At 54.3% G+C, this 14,005-nt stretch overlaps 1 protein-coding gene across 1 annotated transcript in view; it reads left to right on the top strand.

The window, feature by feature from the left end:
• The window catches only part of XXYLT1 (xyloside xylosyltransferase 1), a gene marked incomplete at its 5' end in the record, with an annotated part of 31,686 nt that overhangs the window by 11,364 nt on the left and 6,317 nt on the right, over window positions 1-14,005 (top strand). The window contains one exon of the mRNA XM_010294968.1: window positions 5,304-5,436. Within this exon, the coding sequence (XP_010293270.1) occupies window positions 5,304-5,436 (133 nt within the window). The remainder of the gene's footprint in view (window positions 1-5,303; window positions 5,437-14,005) is intronic.

Here is a 14,005-nt window from a genome sequence, read left to right as displayed (position 1 = left end):
CAGGGGGTGAGCCAAACACAGGGAGCCTCTGAGGAAGGGCAGGATGGAGAACCCAGCGTGTTTGTGTAAATAAACCGTGCATATCTGCGCTGGGCTTGTTGTGGTGCTGGCATCGCCGCCCAGCACCACAGCTGCACTCGTGCTCTGCTCCCTGCTGCAGCTCAGGCTTTTGGGGGTGGCCAGCTACTTTGGCTGGGCAGCACCCTTTGGGTGGCGTGGGGACCCTCCAGAGCCTGTCGCCCACTCTGCACCCACACTCGGCCATGGTGCTGGCCATGGGAGTGGTGTTTTTCTTGGCCACACGTCCCTCTGAGCCAGCGGGGGCGGAGGATCCTGGTTTCGCAGCCAGCCGGGTGGCTTTGCAGGGCGGCGCGTCGCTGCCGGCAGGCACGCTGCCTGCTGGAGTAGGGCCTGCTGCCGCCCTGCTCCAGGAAGTTTATTGCCCGGAGCAGTGATTCAAAAGTCACTGCTGGTCCTCCACAGCTCCTGATTTCCTTGGAATGTCCCCCTGTCATGATGGGGACAGATGAAAAACCTTCTGACTAAAAAAAGTCATCAGTAATCAGAGCCGAACTCAAAGTGATGGAGGGAGATGGAGGGGATGCTGTCCAGGTGTGCCCAGTGTTTGCAAACCAGCACACCTGAGCCCTCCAGCCTTGCTGACCCCTACTCAGAGAGCCTGGCCCACCCGGCTCTCTTCCTTCTGATGGTTCAACTGGAGTGGCAAAAGGCCTGACCACCCCTGGCCCTTCCCGAGACCCCGGCAGCAGCCCCACGACACCCAGAGCTGCAGCCAGCAGGGGACACTCCCATCCCTTTGCTGGGTGCTGTCACCTGTGCTGGCTGCAGCCACTGCTGTCCCTGCAGAAGGGTCTCTGGGCCGCTCAGCGTCCGGCAGCTGTCTGTCCCTGCCCATCGTCCTGCCCTTGTGGGGCCACTGCTTCCCACACGGTCTCCAGAAGGATGGGGGGGGCTCCTGCCTCCTTGTGTTGCAGGAGTCGCTGCTGCTGGATCCACAGGGAAAGGCAAAGTGGCTTGCCTGTGTTGTGCAGCACGTAAGGCACAGTCGGCAGTCCCAGCGGTATCCTTGCTCTCGCCTCTTCTGCTCTGCATGGGAGCCAGGCACCAGCCTCTGGCCCCAGAAGTTGCTGCTGTGATGTAGAGGAGGTGCAGGAAGGTCAGGGTGCTCCCATCTGGTACACATCAGAGGAGTCTCTCCTCACTGGCTTGGTGCACCAGGGTGCTTAGCTCCTTAAAAGCACGTTTGCTGGGACAGGTGGAGACCCCGGTGCAGAAGATGGCAGGAGAAGAACCAGATCGCCACCAGCATCTGTGACAGACATCTGCCGCAGGAGCATGTGTGAGATTTGGGCACAGTGCAGCTTGGCATGGTGGTCACCTGTCCCTTCCTGCCATCCCACTGCTCCTGCAGCGGCTCCACTGCCAGACCAGCTGCAGGCAGAACTCTGTACACTGAGGAGGGAGCTGAGCTCATGCCAACACGAGCCCGTCGATGGGCTGGAGAGCTACACCACTCCAGGAGGCCTCAATTCTTGTTGCTTCTACTCTAAAGCTGTTTAAGCCACTCATCAATTAATAGCAATTAAGACCACGCCATTTGATGGACAGCTTCTGCCCTTTGTGTTGTGATGGCCACTCTCCATTTCGCTATTTGTTCGTGGACACAAGCTGTTGTTATTTTCACTCCTTTCCCCTCTCTGCAGAGTGACGGTGGCTGCTGGTGATGGCATCCCTCTGCCCCAGATCTGGCAAGGTATATATCTGCCCCCAGATCTTCTTATATGAAAGAAGAGGGTTTGGAGCCGAGGCCAGCGCTTACGTCCCAGCCCCACGTCTGCCGACAGCTCACATGAGAGGGGGTCTGCACCGGCACCTCTCTGGAGTCCAGCTGTGGGGTAACCTTGATTCTCCCTCTCTTTGGCAGCTGAGCCCCGGTGCAAGGCAGCTCGGATACTGCTGCTGGCTTTCTTTCCTGGTTTCCAGCACCACAGACTCTTCTGTGGGATCGTGCATCCCTTAAGCTGTCCTTTCTCTTCTGGACATGGCTGGAGGGAGTGTTTCAGCCAAGCCCAGGCAGCACCCCTGCTGCAGTTGCTGGTACGAGGCTGAGGCTACAGTAAAACATTACGAGCATTAAACGGGGCCAGCCTGTGCCATAAAGCTGTCACTGCTAATGAAGGTCATCTCTGCTTTGAGTGGCGTAACTCCCCTTTACACACCGTGGCTGGAAGAGCCGGAGTTGAATGGAGCAGAGGGTAATACACAGTATGGCAAAGTTGGAGAACTTGCTGCCTGAGCAGAATACTTCCAGCCTTTTCCCACATTTCCAGCTGGACCCCTCCAAGCAATTTGTGCCTAAGAGAGCATGTGATTCCTCCACCCCCACATGGCAGCCAGGACAAAGCACTTGGTAAAAGGGCGAAAGAGCATGATACATCATAAATATTAGTGCCTGGCCCCTTGCCAGTCACAGGCAGAGAAATTGTCTTGGCCATTAATCTATCTGTGCAAGCTGCATCTGACAAAGTGGTGCTAATGTCACCTCTGCTCATTTTTGTCTCAGTGTTACAGTTCATGGTTGCTTTTAAAAAAAAAAACAACAAAAAACTAAAAGGAAAAGTACTTTGCGCTCTCTGGGTCTAATTTGTCAGTGAGTTTTTCCTGGGGGACTCTGCCAGCACAGCATAGGACCAGTGCGGGGTGCTGGTGCTGGGGCAGGCGTGGCTGGGATTAGCGCTTCCCCCCAGCTCAGCTTTCCTTCTCCGCTGTGATTAATTGCAGATAGCGCTCATCTGTAGTTTCAGAGAACAATCGGATGACGTGCCTCGCGGCTGATTTAATTGAAACCTGATGAGGTGTCGGAAGGCTGCTGTGCACCAGGCTGAGCCATGCTGGGATCCTCCTGGGATCCCCACCCCCTCTCCCCGTCCTCAGCAGCGCCTTGGAGGGCTCAGGCTCTTCCCCTGCTCAGCATGGGCTGAGCTTGCGCTGCAGGCCTGGGGTCTCCTCGCCTGGAGTTTTGTGACCAGTCTGGATATTCTCAAGTGCAATAGTGTTAAGGATTTGGGGTTTTGCACCGCTGTGGTATGCACCACCGGGGAGGTTTGGGGTATTTGGGATACACGTCTCCTTCACCGTTACAGAAATCCTCTGTTCTGCCTGTTGGTCTGTTTGAGTTGCACTGGTGATTCCTAAGGCAGTTAGGAAGGCTGAAGGAAATTGCTTCCAGGTCAAGACCTGTTTTAGCCTGTAGTGAAGTACTACGCCTGGGTTTTAAACCTTTGCAAACAGAGGATTATGGTGGTGGTAAATACTAGGTAGGCCTGGGGACTGCCGTACTGCTGGCTGGAGGGAGTGTGGCCTTTCCCTTTAGCAGATAGAGAATGATGGATGTTAAAAAAAATAAATTGAGATACAGCCTGGGTTGTAGCTTAGATACTATTTCTTCTTGATTTATATTTCTGCTTGGATGCTTTGCAGAGTAAGCAGTATATTTCTTGCTTAATCTCACGGGGCTTTTTCATTCTTAAATGAGGACAGTGTAGTAGATATGACCAATTGCCAAGAGCCCGGATTAGTGCAGGATCTGCAAAAAATTCAGAGCTGCAGTACAGCCCAGCGTCTGCTTGAAACACAAACAGCAAGTGACAAATGCATTTGAAATGGCAAAGGTGCATTCCTGTGCCGGAGGATAGCTGCCCATGCCTGGCTGCTCTCAGCTTCTCCAGGTCTCTAGTCCCAACGGTGGCTTTGGAGGCTGAAAACAGGGCAATTGCCTCCTGCTCTCAGCAGATCAGGGGTGGCCAGCAGCCTGTCTTGAGCACAGCGGGGTGAGGAGGTGAGGAACCGCGGTGGTGTGAAGGCTGGAGCGTGGGCAGCACCCCAGGAGCACCAGCCTGACTGGATGCCCTGGTCATAGCCACGGAGGGTGCAGGCAGCAGAAGGTGAGGGCAGGCTGGGCTTGTCCCCCTGCCTGCAAGTACTGGGCAGGAGGAAGGCTGAGGGCCGATTGCTGGGAAAGCAGTGGTGACACGCACGTCTAGCCTGCAGGACGCTGTGACGGCACCTGTGCATGGTGAGTGGGGATGAAACAGGTTGACACAGTCTTTTATAATCCAATTACTGCCAAGTGCTAAGCAAGCTGGCCAGTTTGCTCTTGGCTTTTATAACACATATAAATAGTGGTGGCATTACATAACGCTATGGGGGATGGCTCCACTCCGCTTGCAGTCACCGAGTAGGGTTGAGCTTGGCTGGCCAGAAGATGACCATGACTTTGTCCAGGCCTGGGGAAACCCATCCAATGGTCCGATCCCTCGTATGCAGCATTTGCTGCATCCCACTTGGCCTGCTGCAATCCACACAACATCCCCAGATCCCCCAGGGACAAGCAGTCTTGACAAGGCACATCTCCTGCACCCTCTCCCAAGCAACATCTCCATCAGTCGGTCTCCTGTGCTGCAGAGGAGACTATGACAAATACAGGCAGGGGCCTGACCCTGGTAATGAGCTCTGGTATGGCCTGGATAATGATGTCCTCTGGTCTCTCCTTGCTCTTGACTTTCCCACTGCAAGTGGAAGATGCTTCCATGTCTGCACGACCCTCCTTGTCTCTGGCAGAGTACCACTGGCAATAGTAAAGTTTTCCAGGCTACTGCAGACCACCAGCAGTTCTATGCAGGCAGGGGGCTGTAATCTCTGCCCTCAGGGAAGCCCATGGCAGGCTGCTGGCCGCTACTGAGCTCGTGCAGGTGCTACTGAGGGTGTTGTGTGGCTGACTGAATTACTGATGTTGTCCGTGATGGGAATTACTCTGATACTTTGATCCAGGGATGCATACTCTGTGGCTGGAGCTTGGAAACGCTTGTGGAGTTGGTAGCTTTTCCTGGGGTGAGCATGAGGTTTTGTGTGGTTGCTTCTGCAGAAGCACGTCCAGAGAGGAAGTGGCTGAGTTGAAGCTACCTCTTGCTTTTGTCAGTTGTATGGAAAACCAGTCTTCTGGAAGGAAGCAGGGAGTGGGTAGGAGCCGGAGGTCACCAGAAATGATTTCTGAAGTAAATCATGCCTAAAATGGTCAGTGGTAAAGGCTGTCATGATGGTTGAAGGTTGGTAGCTTTATGTAGAGGTTGCAGCTGGATTGTATGTGCCCTGAATTGGTTGAGTCTTGCCCATGGGGCTGATTGCACCAAATCTTTGTTGGATGTAATTTGTCAAGTAGTCATTGGTAATCACTGGTTACAATTTTGTCTTATATAGCTGACTTTTCCTCTTTGTGCTTTCAGAAATAACACAGATCATCCAGGTAGACTTGGACCTGAAGTACAAGACCAACATCCGAGACCTGTTTGATGAGTTTGACAACTTCCCAGAGGGAGCAGTCATTGGGATTGCCAGGGAAATGCAGCCGGTGTACAGGTACAGCCCCCTCCCTGTGAGGAGCAGGGGGTGGGCAGCGGGCAGCTGGCGTGTCTTCTCTTCAACTCATGTTGGTGTTTGGAAGAAAATATAGTGGGAAACAGTCTCCTTGCTTTAATCCCTGCACGGGGACTTAATCTGAAACTTGTAGGTCAGTATGAATGAAGTGTACGGTGTCACTGTGGTTTCCTTGTTCTCACACACCATCATAAGGCTTCCAGAGCCAAGTTCCTGGTCATTGGTGCCAAAATCCATACCTAGATTATAGCACATCTGCTAGAAGTGTGTTTGCCCAGCCGTGCCTGCTGAGGTGCTGTGATTGCATTCTGGAGCATCAGTTTGTGTGCTGGGGCTCAGAGGTTTTGGCTGTGAATATTGCAGAGAGTAAGGGTTGAATTTGGGCAACAGTGAGGCTCTGGGTCCCTGGAGTGTCAGTGCACCTTCTGCTGTAGAAATATTCCCCCAGGGAAGACTGAGTGGGCAACTCTGTTGGTGACCTGGGCTTGCAAGCATGAGGATAGCCCCATGGTCACTTGCTCTTCAGATCCTTGGTCCACCAGCCAGTGCCAGCTGTGGTAGCAGCTAGCAGTGGGAGCCACATACAAAGGGGTGGCCCAGCTCTTCCCACTCATGGGCCACTGGTGGACTTCAGGGACACAGATATTTCCAAGCTGGTGCTTAAAGAAATTGGTTTAGTTTAGCCTGCATTGTTCCAAGGATGAACCTCAGGTTTTGTTTTAATCCAGGGTGAATCAGATCATCAACTCAGGATGCCTTAATGGCTTCTCAGCTGAGCAGAGTTTGAGCGTCTGAGATGGCTTAGCTAGATTTGCTAATCCTAATGGAAATGTTCTTGGAAAAAGATAAAACAGCTTAAGAGCTCTGTATGTCTTTTCCTTCCCTACTGGAAGCCTTAGTAGTGAGATCAACAACTGAACCTCCTAAGACATGTCCAGCAGTGCTCTTGGGCAAAGGCTGAGCTGCAAATATCTGGAGCAGCCATTTCTGCTGCATGTGCATCTGGATGGGATGAAGGTGCAGACGGAGAGCAGTTTACCAGTGGGGGATTGATGGTCATTAATTACCACCAATCGTTTCCTAGAAACTCAAGCCAGCTGAGAGCATGCTCATGAGAGCCTTTCTGGTTGCTCAAACTACAGTCGTCACCACTGAGTTAAGCTTTGGGGTGCTCTGCTGGAAGGAGAGCTCTCCAGCACGGCAGGGGACAAGGCACGGGACCGCAGGCCTGAGCACTGAATACCTGACCCGAGCCGAAGCCGTGCTCTCCCCCCTCCTGCTGCCCGCAGTGGGGACAAACACGCCAAGCAATAACAGCCCTCACAGGCTGCATTTTTGGGCTGAACTTTCTGTTGTTGCAGTTTCGACGTTCTGGGTCACTTTGGGCTATGTTGTGCTTTTCTTCTTGTGCTGTTTTGATCTTCATGTGAAAACAAGTTCCTGATCCTTCTTGTCGCCAGATCACCCGGCGCGGGGCAAGCTGTGCAAACGCCAGCCTGCCCTCCCGCTGAGCCCTCCGCCCCGCGGGGCTCGCACCTCGCTGCTAAAAGGGCTTCCAGATGAAAACGCAAGCTGACGAAGCCTCAGTGTCTTTGTAAAAAAAAAAATCTTTGCTATTTTTATACTTTCAGCAAGATAAAAACGTGTTCTAGGTGTGAAATAAGAGATGCCAGCTGCAGCCGTGTGACTTGTCACGTGTGCAGGCTTGAAGCATCAGTTGGGAAAGTGGTTGTGGGAGTGGAGGAGGGTTATGGGGAGATGATGGGGTCTCTCCATTGCCACTCATGTTTTCCACCCCGCTCACGCAGCTCCCTGCCACACCAGGGAGATTTATCCCAGCATTGCTCCTTTGTACTCAAAGCATTCCCAGCAAAGGCAGCTAGGTGATGTGGTTGGAATTGCAGCCAAAGGAGACACCAGCATCCTGGTACCTGCTCCCACAGCAGACCAGGAGGTGTTTTCCAAGCAGGACACAGTGCCTTTAGCTATGACTCTGCAGCACTGTGGTGCACCCTTGCTAGCAGTAGTGTGGGTATGAACAGCAGCTGCGCCAGCATACATTCAACACCGAGGCCTTAAAAGCAGGGTAGCCAGCATGGGGAAAAATGTCAGAGAGGTTGGGAAGAGTCAGCAGGGCTTTCCTGAGCTTGCTCAAGGGGCTGCGGACCGGCACCCTCAGGGCTGGATAAGCTGCTCCGGCTGGGAAAGGACTGGGTGCCATCTTCCCATCTCCTTAGTGATGGGGAAGATGGATGGACATTAATTCACCTGGCTGTGTTGGATCCTTTTTACCAACTTGGCCCATCAGAGGAGGTAAATGAGTGCAGACCGGCATATTTTGTAACTGATGCACTGTTTTCTGGGGGGCAATGCTGTTCCTACTGGCTGCCTGTTGGCTGGCTGGCTGGCTGTAGACTGCACTTTCCAGGCATGGGCCGGGACTGTGCAAGGGTCAGGCTGCTGTGCTGGGGCACGGGGCAGTGCTGGGCACAGGCGCTTGCGGGAAATGGAGGAGTAAGAGAACAGCGAATAGAAAACATCCCGGAGCCTGCCTGCACATCCTGAAGGCAGGGGGAAACCTCCAGATAGCAAAACAGGATGGCACGGGAGCGTTTCCACTCGTTTGACTCATGCTGAAACAATGCCCGGCTGCTGTTTGTCTTGGACAAACGCATTTCTCTGAGCAACAGGATCTCCTGGCCCTCCTGCAAGGCAAACGCTGGGGTTTAACTGTTGCACAGCCTGGGGCTGGCCTGTCCTTTGGGGTGGCTCAAGGTGGGCTGGAGTGGCCTGTGGAGAGCGGTAGCTTTGTACGTGGATCGCGCTGCCGATCTGCCTCCCCACCATGCCCCGCAGGGCGGCGTCTGGCAGGGGGTCCTGGGAGTGGAGGCGGGAGGTTGCAGGAGCCCACGGCGGCTGCAGGAGTTGATCTCGGGTCCAAAGCCATCAGCATCAGGTTTGCTTCTCTCCAGCTGCAGCAGAGGAAGCAGCGCTCTGTCCGTGGGTCAGACGTGTTGTCCTTCCTCCGGCTTTTGGATCCGATATGTGACAAGGCGGTATGGTCACCACCGCTGTGGATGGGGTCGCAGGCAGAGCGTTGTCCCACAAGGGGCTGCCTCTGCTGCCAGGGTAGTTGGGGACACTCAGTACTATGCGCTGGCCTCTTAGATGATTGTGGGCTTTCTGTGGCAAGCGCTGGATGCCTCCAGGCAGGTTGACATTTGCATGCTGGTCTGCAGGCAGAGCCTCTTCCCAGCGCTGACGTATGCCTGCTCATGTGTCTGTCTGCACAGGATCCACACCACGGCCAAGACCGGGAGCTCCTGCTTCAGTGAGAATGATTTTGATGGAAAGATTAAAATCTGCATCTGAATTTTGCCTGGTCCAAAAGGCTTTCCATGCAAGGAGTGCTTCTGCAGAGTCATAACCTTAATTAAAAATCCTGTTGTCCACTGCAGTATTTCAGCTACTCAGGTGTGCTGGCAGTGTCCTGTTCACCAGGCTACAGAGGGCAGGTGATGATGCTCTGTATAAATATTTATGTGGCACTGGGCTTTCCATGCCATATCCTGGCCAAACTGAGACGTCCAGGCCCTCCTGTGCTCTTAGCCCTGCTAAGAAACATGCAGGCAAGCATTGCAGATGCAGCCTGCAAGCCAGCTACCAGGCTGGCAGGCAAAGTCACCGTCCCCAGGGCATGTATGGGGAGCGTGCCTGGCCTGGGGAGCGGCGTAGCTGCGGTCCCGGCCGCGATGGGTCTGAGTGATGGGGAAGAGAAGCACGGCTTGCTGTGGGTCAGCCTCCTGACCAAGCGTGAGCAGCAGAGGCTGCGTGTGGGCACAGCGGAGGTCTCCATCAGGGCATGGTGAGGGCATCCGCATGCAGGTGCTGCTGCAGCTTAGACCTCCCGGGGGGCCTCAGTGCCAGCCTGGCTCAGCTCAGCGCTGCCAGGTGCCAAAGGGAGAAGCCTCCCTGTTTCGAAGCAGCCTTGTGGCTGCGATGCACGGCATGGGGAAACACTGTGGCACTCCCGAAAATGTCCTGAAAATTCTCTGATTACGGAAGGTCTATTCTTACCGAGTTTCCTGGTTATAGATCCCGCAGTTATGCTGGTGGCATGCAAGAGGAAGCAGGACAGCCGTATTGATTGCACAGCTGCTCTCAGCAGCCTTGGGCTGACCCTGGACCGGCACACCACAGCATGCTGCTCCCTGCTGCCATCCCCATGGCCATCCCGGCCTCGTTGCTTCCCACGTGGTGCCAGTGCTGTTACTGGCGCTGACACGTGGCAGCGGGTTCTGGGTGCCCACCAGTGCCAGCACTGCCTGGGGCCCTGAGTGCTGCCCCTGCATCGCTCGCCTTGGAGGTCTCGTTGGAGAGGAGCCGTTTGCTGGCAATGGGGAGGACGTGTCCCACAGGTCCTCACATGGGTGCTTTCACCCTCTTGCTGCAGCTGGGAGGAAGGTATCTGCTGGCTACCTGTGATGGTGGGCTTCAGGAGGGGTCCCGGACCCTCTCAGGTCCAAGGGTGCACACAGCTGGGTGGCTGCTGCCTCCCTTCCTGCCGTTGGGTGAGATCTTCACTGCTGTCCCCTGCAATGAGGAGCTGGTAAAAGCTGGAGGCATCTTGGGAATCCACAGTGCTAGAAATTATAAAAGTTTGTCCTGCAGGAAAGGGTATCTACATCAAAGGGACAGCTACAGACTACAAAGGACCAATACTTGAGTCCTTGCATGGCTGCAGGGCCATTCGCCTTTGCTTCTGCCTAAAACCTAGGGAGAGCTCAAACAGAACATTATTTTGTGGAAAGAAAAAGCTTTGTTTCTGCTTATGGTTGTGTGAGAGCTGCTGTAGGTGTGCTGTATGCTCTGTCACACGGGTTTTGTCTGTTGGAGAGATGGTAAAATAACCCTGAGAAGCCCGTTAATGAGTGGAAGCAAGCCTGTGCAACTTCTGGACCCGGAGGCACGGCACTTGCAGTGCTCGGTGTTTGCTGGGAGCTCGGCGGCAGCAATGCTAAGTCAGTTTGTCAGATGTTTGGAAGAAGAATGGAGTTATCCTGGGCTGGGAGCAGGCTAATGCTGAATCTGCAGCCAGGCCGGGCTGTCAGTGTGTCTGGGCTGAGACAGTACATCCTGTACCTTCTCTTGGGATCTAAAATAAAACCCCAAATACTGCTCACAGCTGTGAGCAAGGAGGAGCAGCTTGATTCCCTGGGTATCAGTTGAGGCGGTGGTAGTGGCTGTAAGATACAGCAGTGCAGGTGGGCTGTTGCCTGGGATGGAGCTTTCCCGAGTTGGAGATAACCATCTCCAGCAGGCAGGTCCTCCTGCCTGAGTTCGCCTGGCTTCATGGGCTCCCCATGCAGGCAGGTTGCGCTGATTTGAAGACTTTGCACTTTTCCAGGTGCTTTTGCCCTGGGGGAGTAGGGAGCTGCCTGTCGTGACCGGCTCTGTTTCCCAAGCCCCTCAGTCAGTGAAGGCAGGAGAATTTGCCTTGCCTACGCCCCGCCTGCCCACGGTCCTGCAAGCCGAACCCGGCACACTTTGGATTTTAAACCATTTTGAGGCTTTGACTTGATTTGTAGCAAGTGCTGCTGCTTGATACACAGGGGGGAATGGTTCTGGGAATTCTTTGGCAATGGCTGCAAGAAGCAGCCAAAACTACAGAACAAGCAGAACCTGCAAGGAACTGGCAGCAGAATTGATTTCTGGAATTCAACATTACTTTCTGATAAAAAAAAATTATCTGACAACATTTTTGTTGGGGTTTTGTTGTTTACATCTGTGCACATCATTAATACGTAGGGCCTGTTGCACTTACTGCCATTACCAAGCAAACCTGAAACATTTAAAAACAATGAATAAATTTGACGAGATCTGACAACCACAACTGTGCATCGATTAGCATGAATACTATTAATAATATTAACTGCTCCTTTTGAGACATCGGGCATTACAATAATGTTTTTTCCCAACAACCAAGACCCTTGCGGGGCAGGGGGTAAGGCAGTCAGGACTCTTGGGTTCAAGCTTTCCCTCCAAGGACTTTGCTGTCCTGCAGACAGCACGTGTGGGTGGTGCTCCTTGTTTGCAAGGGCTGCCTGAGAAATTTGCTGTGACTTTGCTACGGCTTTTTCTGTTGCCCATAGCACACGAGGCCAGGGTGCAGCAGGTGAGCATGTATCTGTTACCATACCTGCACTTGTCTTCAACTCCTGAACGTCTCAATTTCAGCTCCTGAACATCTCGGTTTCGGTGTCTAGAGGCAGGTGTCACACCGGTGGCATCCTGGGGTTGCTGGAGTACCTGGCTCCGCTGGTAGATCGTCAGCCCCTGCACGCTAAACATCGTGAGCCAGTGGTTAGATCCAGCTGGGTATTTGTACAACTGCTATCATCCTCGGTGATTACTTTTTTGTTATGGGAGAGCATGAAGTGAAGAAAGGACAGGTCCATTCTGGGCAATGATGCTTTTTGGGAGGTCACAGCTGGGTTTGGGGCTGCTAAGAAGGATGCCGTTCATGGGCAGCGGCAAGGCTCAAGCTGGCCTGTGCAGCACAAGTATTCATGACTCCTTGCACCTCAGTGAAGGTTTTGCAGCGTGGTAGGGAGGGGAGTCTGGGCTGTAGATGCGAGCAGAGGTCTCAAAGCAGCCCAGCTTGACTCTTGAATCTGCTCTGGGAAGTGGCTGGGTTTGGGGCTGCTAAGAAGGATGCCGTTCATGGGCAGCGGCAAGGCTCAAGCTGGCCTGTGCAGCACAAGTATTCATGACTCCTTGCACCTCAGTGAAGGTTTTGCAGCGTGGTAGGGAGGGGAGTCTGGGCTGTAGATGCGAGCAGAGGTCTCAAAGCAGCCCAGCTTGACTCTTGAATCTGCTCTGGGAAGTGGCTGCGGGGGCAGAGCATCCAGCGGTGGGCCAGGAGGAGCGGATGGGGCTGCTCCGGCAGCTGGCGGGCAGCTGGTGCCGCTCAGCCTAGGGCTTCCTCACCAGCACTTGGGTGGAGAAGGAGCTTCCAAGGGCTGAAGCCCTTTGATGGAGGAACGAACAAACAAACAAACAACCAGCAGGAAATCGAGAGGTTTTGCTGCATAGCTGGGATGCTTTCTGGAGTGATGCAGTGCTGGGGCCGCACGAGAAAGCTCCCAACAATCCTCTGGAGGGGTTCCCACAACACCCTCCTGCTCTCTGAAGCTCAGTGGCGGTTCCCTCCGAGCCAGGACTCCCCTGTGGCAGCACAGTGTCCCACGGCTGGGATTCCCGAACGGGGATGGAGGGACAGAGGCCTTTTATTTCTCCTCCCCACAGCAGCAGGTGAGCATCTGTGAAGGGAGAGCATCTCCCCTGTCCCTGAGAGCCCGGCTGGCAGGCAAGGGTGGCCTGGGGCAGGCTGCCCACGCCTCCGAGGCAGGCAGGAGAGCACTCCCAGAGCGAAGTCCATTCACAGTTTTTAACAGAAACCTGCCATTTTGGCAATAATTAGGCCCGCGGTGCTTTAGAGTGCCCCCACGAACGGGCTGTCCCCGTCCGTCCCCAGCGCTGAATGAGCGGATGGTCTGACGCACGCAGCCGGTCGCTCTGCGCCGCCGCCAGTGCCGCGGGCATTTGATCTATAGACAGAAGGAAACCAATGCCACCCAGACAGGGATTTATGGTCCCACCTCTATTCAGAGGGTGATTTTAGCACCGGTGTGGGGTGCAAAAATTTTAGATGGTGAGGGGGCCAGCCTTGAAAATCCATGTCCCAAGGAAAGGTTTCACTTGTGAGCTGTGGTTGCAGGTTGTTCTAATCATGTGTTTAAGTGTGCCCACTTTTGGACTGCTAAGTCCACACAGAGATGTAATCATCAAGAATCAATTGCTGCTCCAAACACAGGCGTTTTAAAAGTTTGGTACACAGACTGTGCTGTAGTAGAGACTAGCGCTGTACAGAGCTGTACAGACTTAACTTGTGCGTCACGTGAGGAGTTTGCTAAGGGATTACTGATGTCTTCACTGAAGAGCTCAGTCCATCGGTTCGTCAGAGTTTTTCCCAGCAGGGCTGGAGGTCCTGCCTGAGCTGGACCCTTACCCTGAACCCCCCGGAGGAGGGTAAGGTGGTCCCAGTGTGCACACCAACACGTCCTGCCCTTTGTCCCGGGCTGGGAATTGGGGTTGCTTTGTCCCAGGGTGACGTTGTCCCCTGCAGAGCGGCGGATGCCGCTGGGTTGGTGATGCCATTGCACATCGCTGGGTACACTGCGCTCCTGAGAAGCGCGGAGCCGGAATTACCTGGGTTACACAAGCTGCTTAGCCTCAGCTAAGGCGCTCTGGGCCAGGCTGGTACTGAACCTGCCGCCCCAGCTCCTTAAGGGCTTTAGCACATGGGAAATAAGCAATTAGCAACAAGGGCCGCTTTGTTGCAAAGCCTCTGTCTGCAGCAGGGCTGAGCCCGCCCGGCCGAGGTCCGGCGGCGCTGGGGTGGGAAGGGGGAGTGTGGGTCCGATGCTGCTCTGGGTGCAGCCCCGGGGCGGCTGCCCGCCTCCAGCCACGACGGAAACTCAGGCGGGGC

This window comes from Phaethon lepturus, unplaced genomic scaffold (assembly GCF_000687285.1).
Source record: "Phaethon lepturus isolate BGI_N335 unplaced genomic scaffold, ASM68728v1 scaffold36969, whole genome shotgun sequence".
Lineage (NCBI taxonomy): Eukaryota > Metazoa > Chordata > Aves > Phaethontiformes > Phaethontidae > Phaethon > Phaethon lepturus.
The sequence above is the reverse complement of the archived record's forward strand: the minus strand, read 5'-3'. Positions and strand labels throughout refer to the sequence as shown.